The sequence below is a fragment of the Kryptolebias marmoratus genome, linkage group LG5, assembly GCF_001649575.2.
Source record: "Kryptolebias marmoratus isolate JLee-2015 linkage group LG5, ASM164957v2, whole genome shotgun sequence".
NCBI classification, from domain to species: domain Eukaryota; kingdom Metazoa; phylum Chordata; class Actinopteri; order Cyprinodontiformes; family Rivulidae; genus Kryptolebias; species Kryptolebias marmoratus.
Genome location: NC_051434.1, coordinates 16,633,524 through 16,652,397, shown reverse-complemented (window position 1 = coordinate 16,652,397; position 18,874 = coordinate 16,633,524). Strand labels below are relative to the sequence as shown.

The following is an 18,874-nucleotide window of genomic DNA, read 5'->3' as shown; positions in this document are numbered from 1 at the left end:
CATAATATATTGATTAATTTATTTCCTAAACGTGGATTGACTAAAATTGCCAGATAAAGTATCATGGAAGTGTGTCTCAATTTACACAAATCTTTGTGATCAGGTGTTAATTTTTTGCACTGTTTTGACATCCCTTTTATCTCCAATTGCAGACATTAATAAAAATTTCCACCCAAATTCGACTGGACTTGACGGTTCAGGAGGGTTTTCGAGAAGATCCGTCGGAGCGTCCAGCTGCGTTGTCTGTGGGGAATGTAAATACGTCTCACCTCAGAGGAAGAACTTGGGTAAGCAAAGGCCTAAGAGCTGTAGCCCGGGCTCAGAACCACCTACTGCTGAATTAAATGTCAGGAGAGAAACCAGAATCATTGAGACGCCCGAGGAGGAGACTGTTGTCTGGAACAACCAACTTCCCAAAGTAATGCTCTGTGACGTAGCCATAAAATGTGATTTGTGTAGTCACAATTGTAGCTACGTGTTGCCAGATCTTTTCAAGACCAAGGTTGTGCGTTGCTTCAGACAGGATATGAAAGCTGGACTTCAGATTTCGCCTAGTTGCTCAGGGCATAACAAACTTAAAGGTGTAAAAAGTGCTTTAGTTAAAAATCGCAAACGCAGCTCTGATATTCTGAATAAGAAGAGCATCAGTCACCCTGAAAGTCTGACCGGACACAAAAACCACCTTGAAGACGCAGACTCACAGGCGTCTCGACGTCCTGCAAAGCGTTTTCACAACGGCTGGACAGAGGAAGACTCCGAGACTTGTTCCGCTGCTTTCTTAGGAGATAATCAGACCGATATGACAGAGTGCAGGACTAGTACGCTTGTAGAGGAGGACACGGTTCACAGAGACAAAAGAAGAAAGCTTGGGGACAGCAGCACTTCCAGCCCGGCTTTGGAAGAAAACTGCTTCGCCAAGAAATCTTGTGATCAGAGAGGAGAGCTGACAGCTGGACCTCGGACAGCTTCAGACGTGCTCTCTGAGAACGATGAGGCGGACACAGATGACCCAGAGTCATTTACTTGCCAAAGAGTGAAGGCCTACTTTTCTAAAGTAGGTTACTCGTGTGCACGCACGTACGTGTCCTGGCCGTTTTTAAATCGTCAACCAGCCTCCTCAGCAGGATCTGTCGATCCGTCAGCAACAGATAATTCTGTAACAGGAAATCAGAATCAGGCTTGTCTGTCCACAAAACAAGGAGAGAACACACTCCAAGATCCATCCTTGGAGAAGCAAAGTAGTTTGGCAGAAAAAGGGAAAAGCTTTAGCTTGTATAGAGCAAACATGGACGTGTCGGTGCGCTCTGAGCGGTCCGAAGATTCTCCACCCAGTCCTCAATCGCATTCAGTTTTATTTCCCATCCCAAGTTTAGGCGAAAGAGAGCCTGGCCTCGATGCAGCACCCACCTCACCTTTTCCAGTTAATGGGACTAAAACGGACACGTCTACCCCTTCCCCCTCAGCACTCTGCCTGAGCGACTGGGAAAACGCCAGTGCTGCGTCTCCGTGGTCAGATCCATCCACACGAGGCGCCTCAAGCAGCATTTCAGGCACTCCCCGCTCCCTCCCACCCTCATTGGTCCTACTGGAGAAAGTCAAGGAGCTGCAAACTGTGGAAAAATTGTTGCTCTGTGACGATGCTTCTCTATCCCCCGTACATTCGTCCGACTCGTGTCATTCATGTGTCTCTCCCTCCCTCCTCCATCAACACAAACACAAGAACGATACGTTTCACACAGAAAGGAGCCCACCCAAACTGAAACCATACAACACGAGTCCCTTTAAACACGAGTGTTCAATGCTGTGTGATATTACCAAAGGCCACTGTGCGGAGATGGCCTCCGTCGAGCTCAGGCTTCCACCTGTGCTCTCTCCAGTCACCTCACCACAGTGCTGCTTGTGGAGGAGAAGTCTCTCATGCCAGAGCTCAAGTAGTTCAGACGAGGAAGAGGTATTGGACAGTGATGCCAACAGAACCAAAACATTCCCCGAATGTCACGTGGTGCAAATTGTTAATGGCAGTAATGAAAACTCAGAGGATTTCCTCAAACACATTCCTGAAGAAATGGAAGTTGTTTCATCAGATTTCAGAGCTCTGACTGACTGTATGGCAGAAAAACCTCAATCCTCTTCGGATTATGATAAAGATGTGAGCGACCAGAATGAAGACGACAGCCTTGATTACTCTGATCATGAACCTGAAGTTGAAGAGGGCAGCAGAAGTCAAGCACAAGTTTCCCCAGAGCCTAAACTAAAGCCAACCCATGGCTCCGGTGTTCTGACTGAGACCTGCTCTTCGCCCGGCAGTGACGAAGAGGACAATGGATCCTTCAGGGAAGAGGAAGAGCAATATTCTGCTGCAGAAGAAGGATTGTGTTTTCCCAAAACAACACGCGGGGACATCCGTGAAACCGAAGCAGATGGTGACTGTCAGCAAGACGTTTTGGATGAGTTCACAGCTTACGAGCAGGACATCCTGCTTGTCGACGTCACACAGGACGATCCAGAGCTGTTTCAAAATCTGCCAAGGCAAAGCCTGCTGAAACTGGGTCCTGCCAGACGAGCCGCGGGGCCTGGGAAGAATTCCGCTAAAAAAATTACATTCTCAACAAGGATCGATGAAGCGTCTCCGGACCTCGAGCAAAGGTAAGGTCCCGTGTTTTTTTTTTGGATCGCAGTGCAGTGACAGATAGACTATGTAACACGTATTGTATAAAAGGCCCATGTTTGTGTTTCAGAATAATCCCAGTTCCTAGACCTTTTCCTGGTGACAGTCCAGACATCACAGGTGAGGACAGCGGTCGGAGGTTGCTGCACCAATAAATAGCAAAGCCACGATGAGAGTTCTGGTTATTTTTCTGGTTCAGCCCTCAAAGCTGACGTACAACAACCTCTTTACTTGTGGAGGAAAACGTTTTTTGAGTGATTGAGCTATTAACGTACATTTTAATTTGCCTAAGTTTGGCACATTTAATCCCTAAGGTTAGTTTCTCTTTGTCTGTGTTCCAGAGGAGAGTGACAGCAGGCCGTGGAGACCTCGATGTAGCACCACCTCTACCAAAATACAAAATGCATGTCCTGCCGCAGACAAGCAAACCAGACACCTGGTAATGTAATGGGGTGTACACTACCCCTGCATTGTTTCACATAGAGGACACCCCCCCCCTCCTCCTCCTGCCCCTCTTCATTTTCCAGTTGCAGTTTTTAAGACATTTTATTACAAGGCATCCGACTCGCCGGTGGCAATAATGGCCCTGCAGCTCTAGAATAACAAAGCATTAATGGGGTTTCTCTCGCATAAAAGCTCCCTGTGCACTCCGAATGCAAAGCACGGGATAAAAAGATATTGGACAAAAACATAATGCATCGTAGTATGGGAGGAAAAAAACATAACATTTTATTTATAATTTAAGTTAACATGGACATTTCAAAATAAAATCCATGGAGGGTTTCAAAAAAATGTTTTTTGCCCCATTTTTGAGTTGAAAATACGTTAAGGTTGGAGGTAAAGTTCATAGTCTTGGTCAAACGATCCAAGTGTTATAGTAGTCGTTGCGACGTTAAGGTAGAGGGTTGATTCTGTTTTGTGTTTTCAAACAGGGTCAGTCTGATGCCAACAACAATCAAATAGACGGTGGCCTGGAAAGGTACTTGTTTGCACAAGTCGCACGATGAGTTCAGGTGTGAGTGCAGCTTGTTTAGACGATGAGGTAACTCTGCTTCTGTTCGGCAGCAGGGGTCACCCCATCCAGACGGTGAACTCTCACGTCTCCCCACTAATGCCTACACCCACTGGTGAGTAAAAAAAAAAAAATGTTTAAATTTAAATTGGTGTCACTTTGCTTTTGGTTTCATTGAAGTGAGTTGCCAATGTTATGCTTAGGTTCAGTTGAACTGACATTCGGCTCCTGTGCTCCTCAAACAGGACTGTGGCTCAAAAACGCAGCGAACGGAACGGATTTTAGGCGCCAGAAATGTAATGCTGTAAGTATTTCATCATGTGGAGAATGATCGCCTTCTTTCCTCAAATAACAACTTCATAGTAGTTCCACAAGCAATGTTTTATAAGCTTTTACATTGGCTTAGATTTCTATGGATATCTAACAAGGTTGACGGGTTCTTCTTAGTTTAAACGTTTCATCTTTTATCCAAAAGACGACTTCAGTCTGAGGAACTGCAAGTAAACTCAGCCTTATAAGCAGCACCTTCGAACAATGAATGACACTCAAAACTAGTTGTTCACAACTGAACGAGTGTATTGTTGCTAAAAAATACCTCTATAAAGTTCAAGGAACTTACTTTGGATATGCCAATCAATTTATTTGATCACAAAGCTTCTATTATGGGACCACACCTAACAAACGTGCCTCTTCTCGTCACACCTGTGGTAATCAGCGGGCCCTTTAAATACAAAATAACTGCGCTGCCTGGCATGTTTGAAATGGCTCCATCTGCCAATAATGGCGTGGTGCGGTTCATTCACATGGCCGGCTGCTTTGTTCAGTTTGACGCACGATTGTTGCTAACGGTGTACTGCGTCACGTTTTCCTTCCCTTCAGTACTGCAGGCAGTACTTCAGTGAATCACTGACCTGTGGGTTCAAGATGTGTCGCTTCCAGCATCTACCATTGGAGGGGGATGAGAAGGTACGCTCAGTAAAATGTTCATTTTTCACTTTGCCAATCTAAGGATGAGGGTAGCCATTTATTAATTCAGCAGGAGAATAATTAGTTATTTAACATATCAGTAAACTGAAGTTTTTACTCATTAGTTACTGCATTATATCAATTAGATTGGAATATAAATCAGTGTTCAAGGTTTCAGCTGATTGTAGATTACAGGGAGAATATCACCCTCTGCTGTGCTTTTGATGTAGCTGCACATTTCAGGCATGACGATGAACTGCTTTTTATGTTTGTGTCTAGTTCTGTGTTGAAACTGTGGCAAGATTCATCAAAGTCCCCATGTGTCTGCAGAAAGCTGGTAAGTTCCTTCTCTACATCCGGTAAAGTTTCAGTGTTTTTCATGAATACCTTTATGAAAGTTTGGGTTTGGGGAAATTTGAAAGCATACTGGTTTGCCCTTCCTTACTTTTGTCTATTTTTATCACTTGTTTTTTCTTCTCCAGGAGCTGTTTTCACAGGATACTACCAGAGCAACCCACCAGGAGTGTATTTCTCCATGCCAGTCCTTCTGTCCCTCCTGTGGGCTCTGCTCAAAGCTGGCATGGTGCTCGATGTCTTCTCAGTCCTTGGTGTCAGCTTGGCCCACAATTTAGTGGTCAGTGTTTCTGTTGTTTGTCTGATATTAACATCATGCTGCAGAATGGGCCTTTAGAGGTTTTTTTTTTTGTAAAACTGCTGGTGTGGATCTGAGAATAACACTAATCATATTCTTAAAAAGAATACCAGTTTGCAATTTTGTTTGCTTCTTTGAAGAGAGAGCAATAATAAAAAGGGGAGATTTGTGGCTTCAGTTCAGCCACAGAGAAAACTTAAATGGTAAACGGTGACAGCCGTGTTATTCCATTATTTATATATAACATTTATGTATGTATATGTATACAACTCATGATTGCATTAAAAAATAGGTTTGTGAAAGTCAGCTCTGGGAGAGAAATGTGGAAGCTAGACTTGGACAAAAGAGGACTATTTCTGAGCAGCAGGATGGTTTTATGTCAAGAAAGAGCACCACAGACGCCATCTTTGCTTTGAGGATGCTGATGGAGAAGTGCAGATAGGGTCAGAAAGAACTTTGTGTTTTTGTGGATTTAGAAAAAACATGACAGGGTGTCGAGGGAGGAGCTGTGGTATTCTATGAGGACATCTGGAGTGGCAGAGAATGATCTGTGGTGAGAACAGGGAACAGGTGGAAGAGAACCTGGAGAGGTGGACGTATGCACTTGAAAGACGAGGGATGAAAGTCAGCTGCAGGACAGAGTCCGTGTGTGTGAATGAGAGGGAGGCAGGCGGAACAGTGAGGCTACAAGGAGCAGAGGTCACAGAGGTGCAGGACTTCAAGTACTTAGCGACTGTCCAGGAGAACAGGGAGTGTGGTAAAGAGGTGAAGAAGAGAGTCCAGGCAGGATGGAGTGATTTGTAACAAAAGCGTGGTAGCAAAGGTCAAAGGAAAGGGTTGAAGACAGTGGCATTGATTAAAAGACTTGATGTTTGAGATGCAGCTGCCAGGAAAAAGACAGAGGAGATATATGGATGCAGTTAGAGAGGACATGGAGGTAGTTGGACAGAGGACATAGAAGACAGAGTTAGATGGAGGAGGACAACTCGCTGTGGTGACCCCTTAAAGAGAACAGCCGAAAGAAAAAAAGTGTGTGGAAGTCTGCAATTACTTGTACTTTTTACTGAAGTAGTTTAACTTGATTTTGGAGTACTTTCCAACTGTGCTGATTGTTTTCATTAAGGTAAAAATATTTAAAACTTTCTGCAACTATTGGTTAACCTTTTAATAATGCTGCCAATTAATAATTTGATTAGTTTTCTGTAACTTCCAGAGCCAAAATAAAGCAACTTATCAACTAAAAAACATGACAAGTGTGGAAAAAAAAATTCTCTGGGGATTCAGTTTGACCCATCAAGCTATCGGGGGTGTCATTTATCCAATTTGATGAACTTCAGTTTATATTTATGAAGGTTTTATGAACACTGCTGATTGTTGACTGACAGTGAGAGAGGCTAAGTACCTGAATGTGTCGCTCAGCTCTATGGGAAGAAAATCGCTGCTGTATTAAATGTTTAATCATCTCTGAGGACATGCAGTTAGATGTTTACCTCCCCCCCATCTCTCCTCTGTGTAGCCTGACCACGAGTTCCTGCTCGCCCTCTTTAACTTGGTGAGAGAGAAGAGTCTCATGGGCTTCGTTCCCAAACTGATGGAGCTCACGTTCAAGGTATCTCAGCACCTTCACACTGAGGTTTCTGTTGGGCAGCAGGAGCTAGGTTTTTCTGGATGTGTGTGTGTGTATTATTGTGTGTGTTTGACAGATGGCCAGCGTTGGTTTGGAGCTGAGCTTGGATTGCCTCGACTGCGTAAAAAACACTCCGATGTTTCAGCAGACGGTTCAAACGAACTCACCCGTTTCTGTGTCCGGCAACCACAAGTAACCGTGATTTAAAAATCTAGCTTCTCGAGCCTTTCTGTCAGATTATAATCAGCTGTTTGAGTTTTATCTTTTTTTCTTTTATTCCTAAAGGTTTTTCACCAACACACCCCTACCAGAGTACCTGAATTTAGCCCATGCTGTTGTCGAAATAGAGGTTAGTTTGCTTCTTTTGCAGGATATAAGGCTATAGGACTGAAAGAATGTGTTCATATTTATTCTTAAATCACGTGCCAGCTCTGCACCAAGCAGGAGGACTGGAAGCGGATGGGAGGAGTGTTTAAGGCCCTCTGTCAGTTCAGCCAACACCCTAACCAAGTGGAGCGCATCAGTGGTCGCGTTGCCATCGGGCTCCTGGCTGAGAGCAAAGACAAGGTGTCTCTGCCCTTTGCCGTCTTTGCAGAAACGGGTAAAAGTTGGAGGGGAAAACAAGTGTTTTTGGAAACATGATTCTGTTCACTAGTCCCTTTCATTTTCTTAAAATAGACAACTGTTTGATTGTGTTTAGTTTGCCAGAATGAAGATGAGAACAGCCCGATAAAGACGTTTGTAGGCAGAATTGGAGTCTCTCTGATGTTAAGATACCACAAAACTCATCAGTGGACAAAGGTGATTGGACTTCCTGTTTTCTATGCTTTTCTCTAGCTTGCGTTCAATCATGATTTAAAACAAAAATGGGGGGTTGTGTTGTTTTGTCGGGCCACGATTGCAGGGTCGCAGGGTGGTGGAGGTGATGTCCGCTTCCAAAGTCGGCTACGCAACGCTGAAGGGTTTGTTTGGGAACGAGGACGGCGCGTCCCAGTGCTGCCTGGTGACTGTGGCCACAGAGCTGTTCCTCCTGAGCGGGAGTGTGGAGGGGGCCCTGAACGCTTTACGAGGTAAAGGCCTCTCGGGCCGATCTCAGTCAACCTGACTGACCTCCACAAAATGTCATGAAGTGACAACCGAGGCTGGCTAAAGGTTGTAGCCTCGGCAGAATTGGATTTGGGCGCTCACTTTCATTTAAACTCATCACCCACAAGCCAACACAGCACCTGGAAGTGACACAAAGTTGTTCCCTAATGATGCTTTTCCAATCTGGTTGCTTTTTTTTCCCCAGCATGACACGAATTGAACCATTTACTTTGTGAATATGACGCTGTGGAGTAAAGAGTTGGGTGCAAATGATGCAGAAAGTATGGAGCAAAGACCAGAGGCTGTGCAGTGAATCCAGGCCAGAATCACTTATAAAAGGCAGCTCTGTGTTTAACACAAGTAAACATTCAACCAGCCTTCTGATAACGTTTCGACCGCCCTTTTTGCCACTAAAGCCTCGTGCCCCCTGGTTCTTCTGAGTACACACACGGTAGTTTTCTAGTTATACAATGAAAAGTGGCATCAAGCATTTTACAGAACATCATCAGAGTTGGAAATGTTCGTATTATGACAACACTACATCTTTATTCAAGGCAAAAGTATTTTGATAAGCAGGGCTCCAGCTTCCACTTGCAGCTAAAAAAAAAAAGCTAATATGAAGGGGTTCATTCATTTAACATCCATGTTTTAAAACCGTTAATGTGCATTTCCTCATAAATATTACTGTTGAAGTAAAGATGAAACAGATTATACTTTGGAAGCTTGTGTTAATCGTGTCTGTGTGTGGGTTAAATCAGAAAACAACTGGTTCCTGAGTTCGAGCTTGTGGCCGTGTGAGCCCGACGATCTGGAGAGCAGGACTCGTCTTCTCATCTGTCTGGCTGAGAAAACGTCCCACAGAGACACGCTGGAGGTGCTCCGTCATCTTCCTGGACTTAAAGAGCCAAACGGTGAGTTCCAATCCTTCATTCATCACCATGAATTTATCTTTGAAGTTTAGTAGAACCTCACCTTAAGCCGGCTGCCACTGCTGGAGACTAATTGGCGACTCAAAATTGTAAGTGAGCCTGTTTTCGAACTTAAAATACCTGGCCACTCACATCATTTAGTTGTCCACGTCGCACCTACCTGCAACAGCTTTGTATCCACCTTGGCAGCCATGTTTACGATCCGATCTACCGGAGTAAATCTTTTTAAATGAAAAAAGGCAGACTTGGACCCGGCATGGTACGGCACCATCCATCCGTGGACAATTTCTTCTTCGAGCTCTAACTGTAACCGTGTAACGTATAAGTGTCGAACTTCACAGCGGGACGCCTCATGGGTCAAGAATGATCCCCAATTACTTCCAGGCCACAGGGGTCAAAGGTCACAGGTCTTCCCTTTGTTTAAGGAGCTCTAAATTAATAACCCTTTAACATAGAAATGTCAAACTGCTCAGCTGGACGACTCGTGTCAGTGGTGATCCTTATTGATTTCAAGGTCCCAGGGTCAAAGGTCACGATCACAGCTCCTTTCTTTGTTTAAACGAAAACGCAGGACAACCAGAAAGAAAAACAGTTTTTACCCATGGGTCATTAGAGTCCTGAATGCTGCTAATTATTCATATCACCTGGAACATGGTTGTTATTTATTTTTATCTTTTACATATCTTATTTATTTACTACGTGCAACACCCATATTTTGGATGGCTCGTTGTTTTGTCTTCTTTTTACTTTTATTATCATTGCCTTCATGTGTGAATGGTCCTTTTGATGGCGGAGACGTGTTTTTATTGTAAGTACCTTCCAGGAGCTGGGCTCGTACTTTCGTTGTGTGTCCATGAAACGATGACGATAAAGGGATTCTGATTCTGAAACCTGGCCTGTGCTCCAGCTTCACATCCGACTAACACAGAAATGTCAAAGCCTCTGTTCCCTAGATTGTGCCTACATACGGGTGTGTTATGTACCGTTGGCGGTACTCTTGTTAAAGAATGAATATTCATCATTGGTGTGGTTTTAGACGTGCTTATTTGGAGTTGTAGCCTCAGGCTTTTTTTTTTTATAGGAGAGCTCCCACGCAGGTGTCAAAATACAGCTATAGCGCTCTAGATTTGTGGAAACTAAATTGAGAAGAGTTTAAGACTCTCGCCACAACTCTACTTTTTTAGAAAAAAACTGACTAGTCTCCAGCAGTTGCAGCCCGGTGAGATACCACCCTCAACTGGATTGATTGAGTTTTGTTTGCTAAACACTTCCTCTGAATCCTGTCTGGCTGTGACCTTATTTGTCTTTAAATATTATTTCTGACCCTTAAACGTGTAACAGAAAGTCCACAGCTGCTTTGGAAAGCATTACAGTTCGTATCTGTGTCTGGTTCCTTGTTACAAGCTGCTTATGATCATTTTTCCTTTAATTTCCCTCCTCAGACTCGATAGACATCTCCAGATACAGTCCTGTGTTTAACTCGCACTTACAAGTATGTGTGGAGAAACAGATCCTTCCTGTAGCGTCGGACACGGTGAACTTTATGCTGTGTAAGAACTTGCCCGTTGACCACTCGGTGCTGCAGGTCCTCATGCACAAACTGGGCAAACAGAACCTCTGGCTGCGGGCGCGGGAAGTCTTCAAACGTAAGCGCCACTGCTCTTCCGATCCACTCAAACAACCGATTCAGATGAAACTAAATGGCTAGGAATCGTTATTTACGTTAGAATATTTAGAGATCGGAGAAATCAGCTGGTGAGTCACCCTGATGTGTGTATCCCTCAGGATCTCAGAGTTTGGGCTACTACTCTGAGGTATCTGCACCTCCTGGCCTCATGTCCCTGACGGTACCCTGTCGGCTCGGGGAAATGGAGCTGGTCCTCGCCTTTGAGATGGTCATCACCGTCAACGCCTCGATCATTCTCCCTCTTCCAGAACCCACGACTACTTCTCTCAGCATCACTCTCAAAAGGTAAAAGGCTCCGGCATACTCCATTAGAAGTCAGGAAGTCGGTTGGTGGTCACGTGGTTGTGAGCCGTTCGTTTCCGCACACACCTTTCAGCGTCCACGAGAACTCCCAGGAAGCTCCTCCCTCTTCCTACAGCGTTAAAACGGTTTTCTTCCCGCCAGCTTTTTAACTCTCCTGTCCTCGTACAGATTTTTGCTTCCCTCACCGCAACCAGACCTGTTTATTAAACCGACTGAGACAGTACACGCCGTTTGGCATTTGCAAATATGGCGGTGCAGAATAATACTGAGCTAACAAAGGGGACGTGTCCCTATGCTGCCCGGCCGAGACGCACTTCCTCCCGGCCACCACAGCCGCTAAGAGCCGCCTGTGTCTCCTCGCCGTCTTTTTAATCTCGTAGGTTTCTAAGTTTTGCTGGAACAGTCGTGAAGACGGCTGTATTTTCTAACAGCCTCCAGCTGCTTCTCAGCAGAGCAGCAGAAGCAAAGTGACTCCATTGAAGGTCACCGGCTTTTAAGCATAAACAACTTCTGACCAATCACACGACACTTGGAGCAAACCTCTGTGAGAAACAGTTCAGCCCGGGCTTTGTGTCGAGAAGGGGCGGGCAAAATCTCTACACAGTCAAAAACGAGGCAATTTTCATCACACAGCCACGTGACTGAGAGCCAACTTCATGACTTCTCGTGGAGGATGGAAAGGCCTAAAGTGTTTGTGCGTGAGAACCCCCAGCTGCATCCTGCATGTCCACGATGGTTTCTCTTCCAGGACTCAGAGCTGTGAGAGTGATTACATCTCCGCAGGCAGCCGCATTCTCTCTGCGGCCAGGATCCCTCAGCCCAAGCTCGTCGTCCATTACACTGCCGTCAACTCCTCGCAGGAGCAGGTGTTCAGGCTGGACGTCTCCTCCGCCCGCCGCTGGCTCCGCCGCAATCTTTTGTGGGCAAGTGAGATTTGGACGCACTGAACCGGACCTTCGTTTTCCTGCTGTTTCCGGTAAGTTCAGCATCAATAAACTCCCCAAGAGCCACCAATGAAATCAGGAAGACCGAACAAAGAGCATTTCTGTTGGATCAAATTTGTCGTTGCACTGATGGTCATGTTTTAAGTTTAACGTTTGACCAAAAAGCAGAAACTCCCTACCAAAGACTGACGCCAGAATTTTATACTTTTTCTGTTTGAATTTTTAAAAAAATCTATCTTAGGTTAGATTTTTTTGTTTGTTTGTTTTTGTCTAATTTTAGTTCTGTTCAGGCAATAGAAATCCAGTGTAATTTGATGGGGGGGAGGGGTCATTGTTACAGTATTTTGTTAGCTGTAAATAGAATTTGTGTAGATATGTATTTATATTGGTGTTTAGTCTTTGACAGTATTATGTTACTGTGTTAATTGTCAAAATGTTGTGTTAATTGTTCAAGTCGCGGAATTAGGATTTTCTTTGTATAAAGTTTTTTAATAAAACAAAATACAAAGTTGGCCGGCGTCAGTGCTTATTATGAAACATTCAGGTCACCAACAAACCTAGCTGTGTGTTTGTCATGTTAGCAAAATATCTTATGAACCGCTGGACAGATTACAGTAATCACTGGATGAACGTCTACAACTGATACTGATTAACTTTGGGAGTCAACCACATTCAAAAAGCCACCTTAACAAATGCAAAAATGGCTCTAAATCAGTCGGTTTTACAGATATTCAGCTAAATTCAGCCGTAGTAGTAGCTGAGAGTCTTTCCCAGCATTAGCTGCTGAATCCTGGTCCTGGAGTCACCATCCTGCAGGTTTTAGATGTTTCTCTGCTCTTCAGCAGGTCTTAAAGTTCTTCAAAAGCCTGTTAATCACTCAGTTATTCAGATCAGGTGTCACAGCAGAGAAACAATTAAAACCTGCAGGTTAGTGGCCCTCCAGGACCAGGATTGGACACCACTGATTTAGAGCAATTCAAATGTAAACTGAGCGTAAACATTTTGTCCGAGTCTCCTCATCAGATCACGTCCTGCTTCATCTGGGACCAAACCCCAGAGTCTGTTTAAAAACCGATGATCACCTCCTGCCTCATTTACATGACAGAAGAGCCACCCACGGTTATACAACTGAAGTGAAACCCATTTTCTATCAGCGTCTTTTAAATAAATCCCTCAGCAACACAAATTATTAACCCCAACATGTTAGTTTTATGTGTGCACTTCAGCTGAGAGGGAATCTGTTGCCTTGTCCGCCTAAAAGAAGCTCATTTAGAGTTTTTTATTTACACTGCAACATGAATATCTGCTGCCATTAATCACACAAGTTGCTGCTTTTCCACTTCGGTTTTCTGGCTCATTTAAAATAATTTGTTTGCACTTTTACGAGTCAGTTTTTGAACTGAAGTCCTCAGCCACCAGGGGGCAGCAGTGAGTTACAAAAGAGCACATCTAATGAAGGTATTTAATAGAGTGACTGTTTATGGGTTTCAGATTGTAGTAAATAAAATAAATCCGAATTTTCCTACAGCCGTCTCAGCTCTCTACCTTTTATCACCTCCATGGAAATGAGGGAAATCTACCATCTCCGCTGTGACACAGTTGAAGCTGCGAGGAACAAACCTGCTTGGAGGAGGGGGGGGATTTTTACATTTCCTAAAAATATGACGCGGCCATGACGTATGAGTAATTGTAACCGTCGTCATGTTAAGGGTCTGGGTCCATTAACGTTTGCAGAGGTCTTCCTAAATCTCAACGGTCCTGAAGTGAACTGAAAAACAAGCGTGTTATTCAGGGATTAAAAAACGCCAACGCAGAATGTGTTTGTTGGGTTTAATTTGTTGGCCATTTCCATGTAAAGAGCTTTATTTGTTCATTAACTTCATGACCAGTTCTCTGTGACTGTACTGATTCTTCTGTGAAATTTAACATTTTGACACACTCAAGCTACGTGCTAAAGGAAAATAAAGTGCAGTTTTTACACACACTCATACACATGCCAATGCATTATAAGATATTCAAATAAGGTTGACAAGAGTTGGAATTAAAGGCTTGCCTTCAAAAAGCTTCAAAACGTTTAAAATAAATGGTTTTATCTTTCATTAGAGGAACTTCAGGATGTCACAGCTACATGTCTAATACAGACATGTTTAATTTTTGTATTAAGATGCTCTATTATTTAAAGGTGGAAGACTTGTTACTTTTCTAAAACAATACAGGAAGACGTTGCGCCTAATTTAATTCAGTGTTTAAACTTGATCAAAGTGGGTAAAACAAGTTTTCTCCCCGCATCACAAAAGTCTTTACCTTTGTCCTGACTGTAAAAATACTGATAAACACTTTATTATATATAAAAAAAACTCGACTCACTGTTTAAAAAACAGTGAGTCCTGTATTTCAAGCCTTGAGTTTTTGCGGCTCTGAACAAATAGAAATGTCTTAATAGTAAAGGTTGCAGACGTCTGATTTAGTGTATTTTTTAGGTGTTTCCCCCTCCCAATAGTAATTTGCTGACATCTAACTTGAGCATAAAAGCACCTAATTATCTTTAAAGATTAGGACTGAATAGTATTCATCTTCCCAAAGTTATCCTTTGGCTTTTATACTTGTATAAAACAAGTTTTTTCTCAGAGCCGGAGGTCCAAATCATTCAGGAAAATCAGTAAAGATAAGAAACTGTTCGAGTCTCCTCACTGAGACTTCAAACCTGCTGTCCTCAGCTGTGCTGGACACCATCAGCCAAAACATGCACCCTTAATTTAAATGTTCTAAAGAGTAGCTAAAAATATCCAAACTGTAGCTACAATTGATTGAAAAAAGAAAAGTAGCTAGGTGCTAAAATTGATCCAAACAGTACCTAGGTGATAAAATAGGCAAAACAACGGCTAAAATAGGCAAAAAAGCCTTATGCTATAATTGGAAAGACAGTAGCTAAAATCGATCAAAACAGTAGCTGGGTGCTAAAATAGACCAAAAAAAGCAGTAGCCTGATACCATAATTGGAAAGACGGCAGCTAAAATCAATCAAAATAGTAGCTAAAATTGGCAAAAATAAATAACAAACAGTAGCTAAAGGCTAAAAATGAATTCAGTATACTAAAGTAGATTTCAAAGAACGGTTCCTAATGTATTTCTCTGAGGGAAGATGTGTAAATAAAGGTAATTGTATTTAAAAAAGTGTCAAGGTTAAAGCCTAAAGTCATAGCCGTATAATATCCTGAAGCTCAGGGTTTGACATATGTTAGGTTAAAACAGCTGAAAGAAGAAACTCTGAACTGAAAACAACAGCTGACTCGGATCTCTCCATCAATCACTGCAGCGTCCTTCACGTCTTATCGACTTCGTTTCGCTACGTGCGCGCTCGCACGCCTACGTGCCCACACACACCCCTCCGGTGTCGGGAGCGAGCGCTCGGCGCACACGCCCCTCTCCTCTGCCTCTGGACGGAAACGAGTCCATTTTTTCCCCTCAGTCAGATCAGGGCGGCTCGAGGAGGTGCAGCTCGCGCAACATGAGAGAAGGAGAGGGAGCACGCGCTGTTTATTCGCTCCGCTGGAAACAAGCTAGCAAGTAGGCGAGGTAACGAAGGCTGTTGTTCCCGTAAATAGGCAGTTTTTTGTGTTTTTTTTTTAAAGAACCCTGCGCATTCCTCCACGCAGAGAGGGGACACCGAGCGCTGGACTGAACGGGTGCAGGAGGACTGCTAGCAGCTTCTCCGGGAAGCGGACTGAATGAATTCGCTCAAAGAGGCAAGGTGTGGACGTCCTATCTGATGCGTTTTACCCAGAGACTCGCTGTGGTCGTTTCTATTTTTTGATAAATTAGTGGGGGGTTTTTCTTTCATGCCACGGTGACCCGCAGCTCACTATGAGGTCGTTGCTTTGATGAATAATTCACGCGCTCGCTGCTCGAACGACCGTTGGCTGCCGGCCGGACGGACCCCCGGTGGTGGAGCCCGGCCCGGGTCCACTTGGTTCCGCTGCTCATTCGGTGTTATTCCTTTTTTAAAACAAAAAGGTGGAGAGCATTAAACCCGGCGACGGCAGGGCTTGCGTGTCGGTGTAGGAGCTGCTGAGCCCTGAAGTCATGTTGGCTGGTCGGTGGGGGAGGAGAGCCGGTTCTTCGCTGACCCGGTGTCGCTCCGCTTTCGGCTTGATTTAACGAAACCCCGCATGATCCGGAAGCACCTACGGCCGTGCGTCGTGTCGCTTTATTAGAAACTGATCATTTCTGAGTGATAACCCTTCAATCAGCCGAGTTAAAATGATTATATCTTTAGTTTAGAGACCCGACTACCTCCTGTGCCTAATAAACTATATAAAGTCAATCAGCACCGTTTTAGTTCTGTGTAACACAGCGGGCTGTCCTCAGATGAATACCTCAAACTGTGTTGTGAACTGAGCCTTGTTTTGCTGCAGATGGCTTCATTTCCAGACTCTGACCTGCAGACCTGTCCGCTCTGCAAGGAGCTGTGCGGATCCTCCGCTCCCATCTCCTCCAGCTCCTCCACCTCGTCCTCCTCCTCGCACACGTCCTCCTCCTCCAACCACACCTCCAAGAGGCTCCACGTCCTGCCCTGCCTGCATGCCTTCTGCAGGCAGTGCCTGGAGGGCCAGCGCAGTCCCAGCGACCCCCTGAAGCTGCGGTGCCCCACCTGCGACCAGAAGGTTTCCATCACCGAGGCCGGGGTGGACTCGCTGCCGTCCTCCAACTTCCTCTTCAGCAACTTGCTGGACGTGGTGGTGAGCTCGGAAGATCAGATCCAGACCAAGAACGGCCACCATCACCGCGGCGGCTTGATTGGCTGCTCCTCCGGCTTCCACCCCTGCCACAGGGGCCCTTTGCACCCGCAGCACATGGGGGAGCCTCAGTGCAGCTCCTGCGACGAGGAGAACCCAGCCACGTCCCACTGCCTTGACTGCCAGGAGTACCTCTGTGACAACTGCGTGCGAGCGCACCAGAGGGTCCGGCTGACCAAAGATCACTTCATCGAGCGCCTGGGAGACAGCCTCCACCTAAGCCGGGTCAACGTCAACACCAGCCAGCCGGGGGTGTCCGTGTCCCTCGCCCAGTCCCTGCAGAACAACTTCGCCCTGTTGTCCCTGTTCCAGGATCGGATGAACTTCTGCCAGCACCACGACAACGAGGTGAGGAGCACACGAAACAGGAGCGCTCATTCGTATTAGTGGCAAACTGTTGAGCTTCTTGGCAAATTCAGCCTGATTATTCACAAACGCTAGTCTGCCTCGGAGGTTAAACTTACCCTGTCAGTGCCCCGCCCACGCTCACATGGTCCTACAGTGTAATAGCATTATGTGTGTAGAATAGACCCATACTGTGGGCCATATGGCCTTAGGTTCAAAAGGAGCTGAGTGGCTCTTCACCTAGTTCCCTGGAGAGAAACAGGCAAGTGTGTTGAGCTGGATTTACACACACACACACTTACACACTCTTACAGGCATAGACACACACAGGGTCTGGTTAATCTGTACCACACACCATCAACTCAGGGTGGGGAGAGGCCCCCTGTAGTATAACCACACACGTGTATCGCTAACCTACATTTTTCTGATAATGGAAGGGAGGAATCTGTTGTTGTTTTTGCACCACGTGTGCTGTGGAGAAAAAAACCCAAAACAAACTACAAAGGCCCGTAAAACAGGAAACTGGCTATTTCTTGGTTTAGTCAATCCGTCAGGAAGCAGAACAAATGGCTTCACTGGGTGGTCTTGGGGTGTTTATAACACTTCTGGTCTCCGACGGTTATCGTAAAATCGGTTTCCCTGCTGCCTGTGAGTACAGGGTTCTGCCTGAGGATTTGCTTCATTGTTACGTCCTCGGCTGATATTGAGTGCATTGGTTGCGTCATGTGTGCATTCTAGTAAGTCAAAGTGCTGCAAAAACTCAAAGGGGGCTTAGCTTTTTCCACAGAACTAGTGACTGATTGTGGTTACATATTAAACGTGTAAGCTACGGGGCTCGTGTGGCTCTTACTGCCTGCAGTTGAAACACAGCCGACCCAGCAGGGTGCTGCCGCTGCCAACAGAATCTCACAATTACCGATGCTGCCCACCATGACGTACGACATGTTCAGATCAGAATTATGACTTGAATAAGTTAAAGGGAGATTCTGACTTGATTTAAAAAGAAAAAATAATTTAAACCAGCAGTGTTCTGGGGTGGATTTTTCATAGAGTGCTGTACTTTCCACAATCCTGGAGTTTTACAAACAGTAAAATTAACTATAAACCACTGAATATTGTGAAATTTGTAATGTGTGAAGTTGACCTGGCAAGTCTGTGTTTTTCCCAACAAGTGCTTTCACGCCATTATGACGTCCCAGGTAACAAGCAAAACTGACTCTGGGTCATTTGTACTTACTTTAGTGGGCACAAGAAGCAGCTCCTTCCACGGCTCTTTTCATACTTCATACACACCTACACAGCTGCCACAACGTCAACAATTTAATCTACTGGTCCGCACTTTTTGAAAAGGTCTGGCTTTTCTTAGTCTATCCAAAACAAGTTAAATATAACACACAAAAAAATCATTTATCATTTTTTCTTTTTAAATATGCTGTTAAATAATGAAAGATTATATGTGACCCATGCTGGCAAAATGAGTGAATGAGCACAGACTGCGGTGAAAAAAAAAGTGAAAATATTTACTTTTGCAGTAATTGAAATTTGATTTATGAGTCCATAAAGACCCCATCTGGCGATCCCAGAAACTAAAATAGTTTATAATCTTTCTAATCTACTATTTAAAGTGACGTTTTCTAACAAGTATATCTTCGGAAGCAATCCTTTCATTTCTAATCCTTGGAATTTCCTCTGAAACTGACTATTTTTCTCTGCTGGCTGCTGTAGCACAGGGAAATCCCTTCATATAATGTTTGGCATCATTCTGAAGATTGGGGAGTCTGAGTCTGTCTCTACAGCAAATTCTTCAACAACTACAGCAAAAGCAATATGTGAGTTTTTTTTTCAAGACTTTGTGGAAT

The 18,874-nt window shown here is 44.6% G+C and overlaps 2 protein-coding genes across 4 annotated transcripts in view; both read left to right on the top strand.

Moving 5' to 3' along the window:
- Nucleotides 1–156: 156 nt before the first annotated feature.
- On the top strand, nt 157–12,329 carry topaz1 (testis and ovary specific PAZ domain containing 1). Of its 2 annotated transcripts, none has more exons than XM_025006933.2 (19): nt 157–2,646; nt 2,739–2,788; nt 3,010–3,107; nt 3,601–3,647; nt 3,737–3,795; nt 3,926–3,984; nt 4,560–4,646; nt 4,926–4,983; nt 5,129–5,280; nt 6,815–6,907; nt 7,002–7,117; nt 7,211–7,274; nt 7,355–7,526; nt 7,626–7,726; nt 7,830–7,995; nt 8,770–8,922; nt 10,383–10,586; nt 10,726–10,912; nt 11,679–12,329. In XM_025006933.2, the coding sequence occupies exons 1-19, from the start codon at nt 422–424 to the stop codon at nt 11,875–11,877; spliced, it is 4,290 nt and encodes a 1,429-aa protein (XP_024862701.2). In that variant the 5' UTR covers nt 157–421; the 3' UTR covers nt 11,878–12,329. The 2 variants fall into 2 exon arrangements, with proteins under 2 accessions (XP_024862701.2, XP_017276455.3); XM_017420966.3 differs by having other exon boundaries at nt 3,734–3,795.
- Nucleotides 12,330–15,325: 2,996 nt separating this feature from the next.
- The window catches only part of trim71 (tripartite motif containing 71, E3 ubiquitin protein ligase), a 34,082-nt gene continuing 30,533 nt past the window's right edge, over nt 15,326–18,874 (top strand). Inside the window, exons 1-3 of one of the 2 annotated variants that reach the window (XM_017420948.3) lie at nt 15,333–15,450; nt 15,531–15,625; nt 16,290–17,018. In XM_017420948.3, the coding sequence (XP_017276437.1) occupies nt 16,290–17,018 (729 nt within the window). In that variant the 5' untranslated portion in view covers nt 15,333–15,450; nt 15,531–15,625. Of the gene's footprint in view, nt 15,626–16,289; nt 17,019–18,874 lie in introns of both variants that reach the window. The other variant, XM_017420946.2, reaches the window with a different exon arrangement.

Coding starts and splice junctions, on each gene's coding strand:
- topaz1 (XM_017420966.3), top strand. CDS start 422: ATGCTCTGTGACGTAGCCATAAAATGTGATTTGTGTAGTCACAATTGT. Junction 3,648..3,733: donor ATAGACGGTGGCCTGGAAAG/GTACTTGTTTGC, acceptor TCTGTTCGGCAG/CAGGGGTCACCCCATCCAGA. Junction 4,984..5,128: donor CATGTGTCTGCAGAAAGCTG/GTAAGTTCCTTC, acceptor TTTCTTCTCCAG/GAGCTGTTTTCACAGGATAC.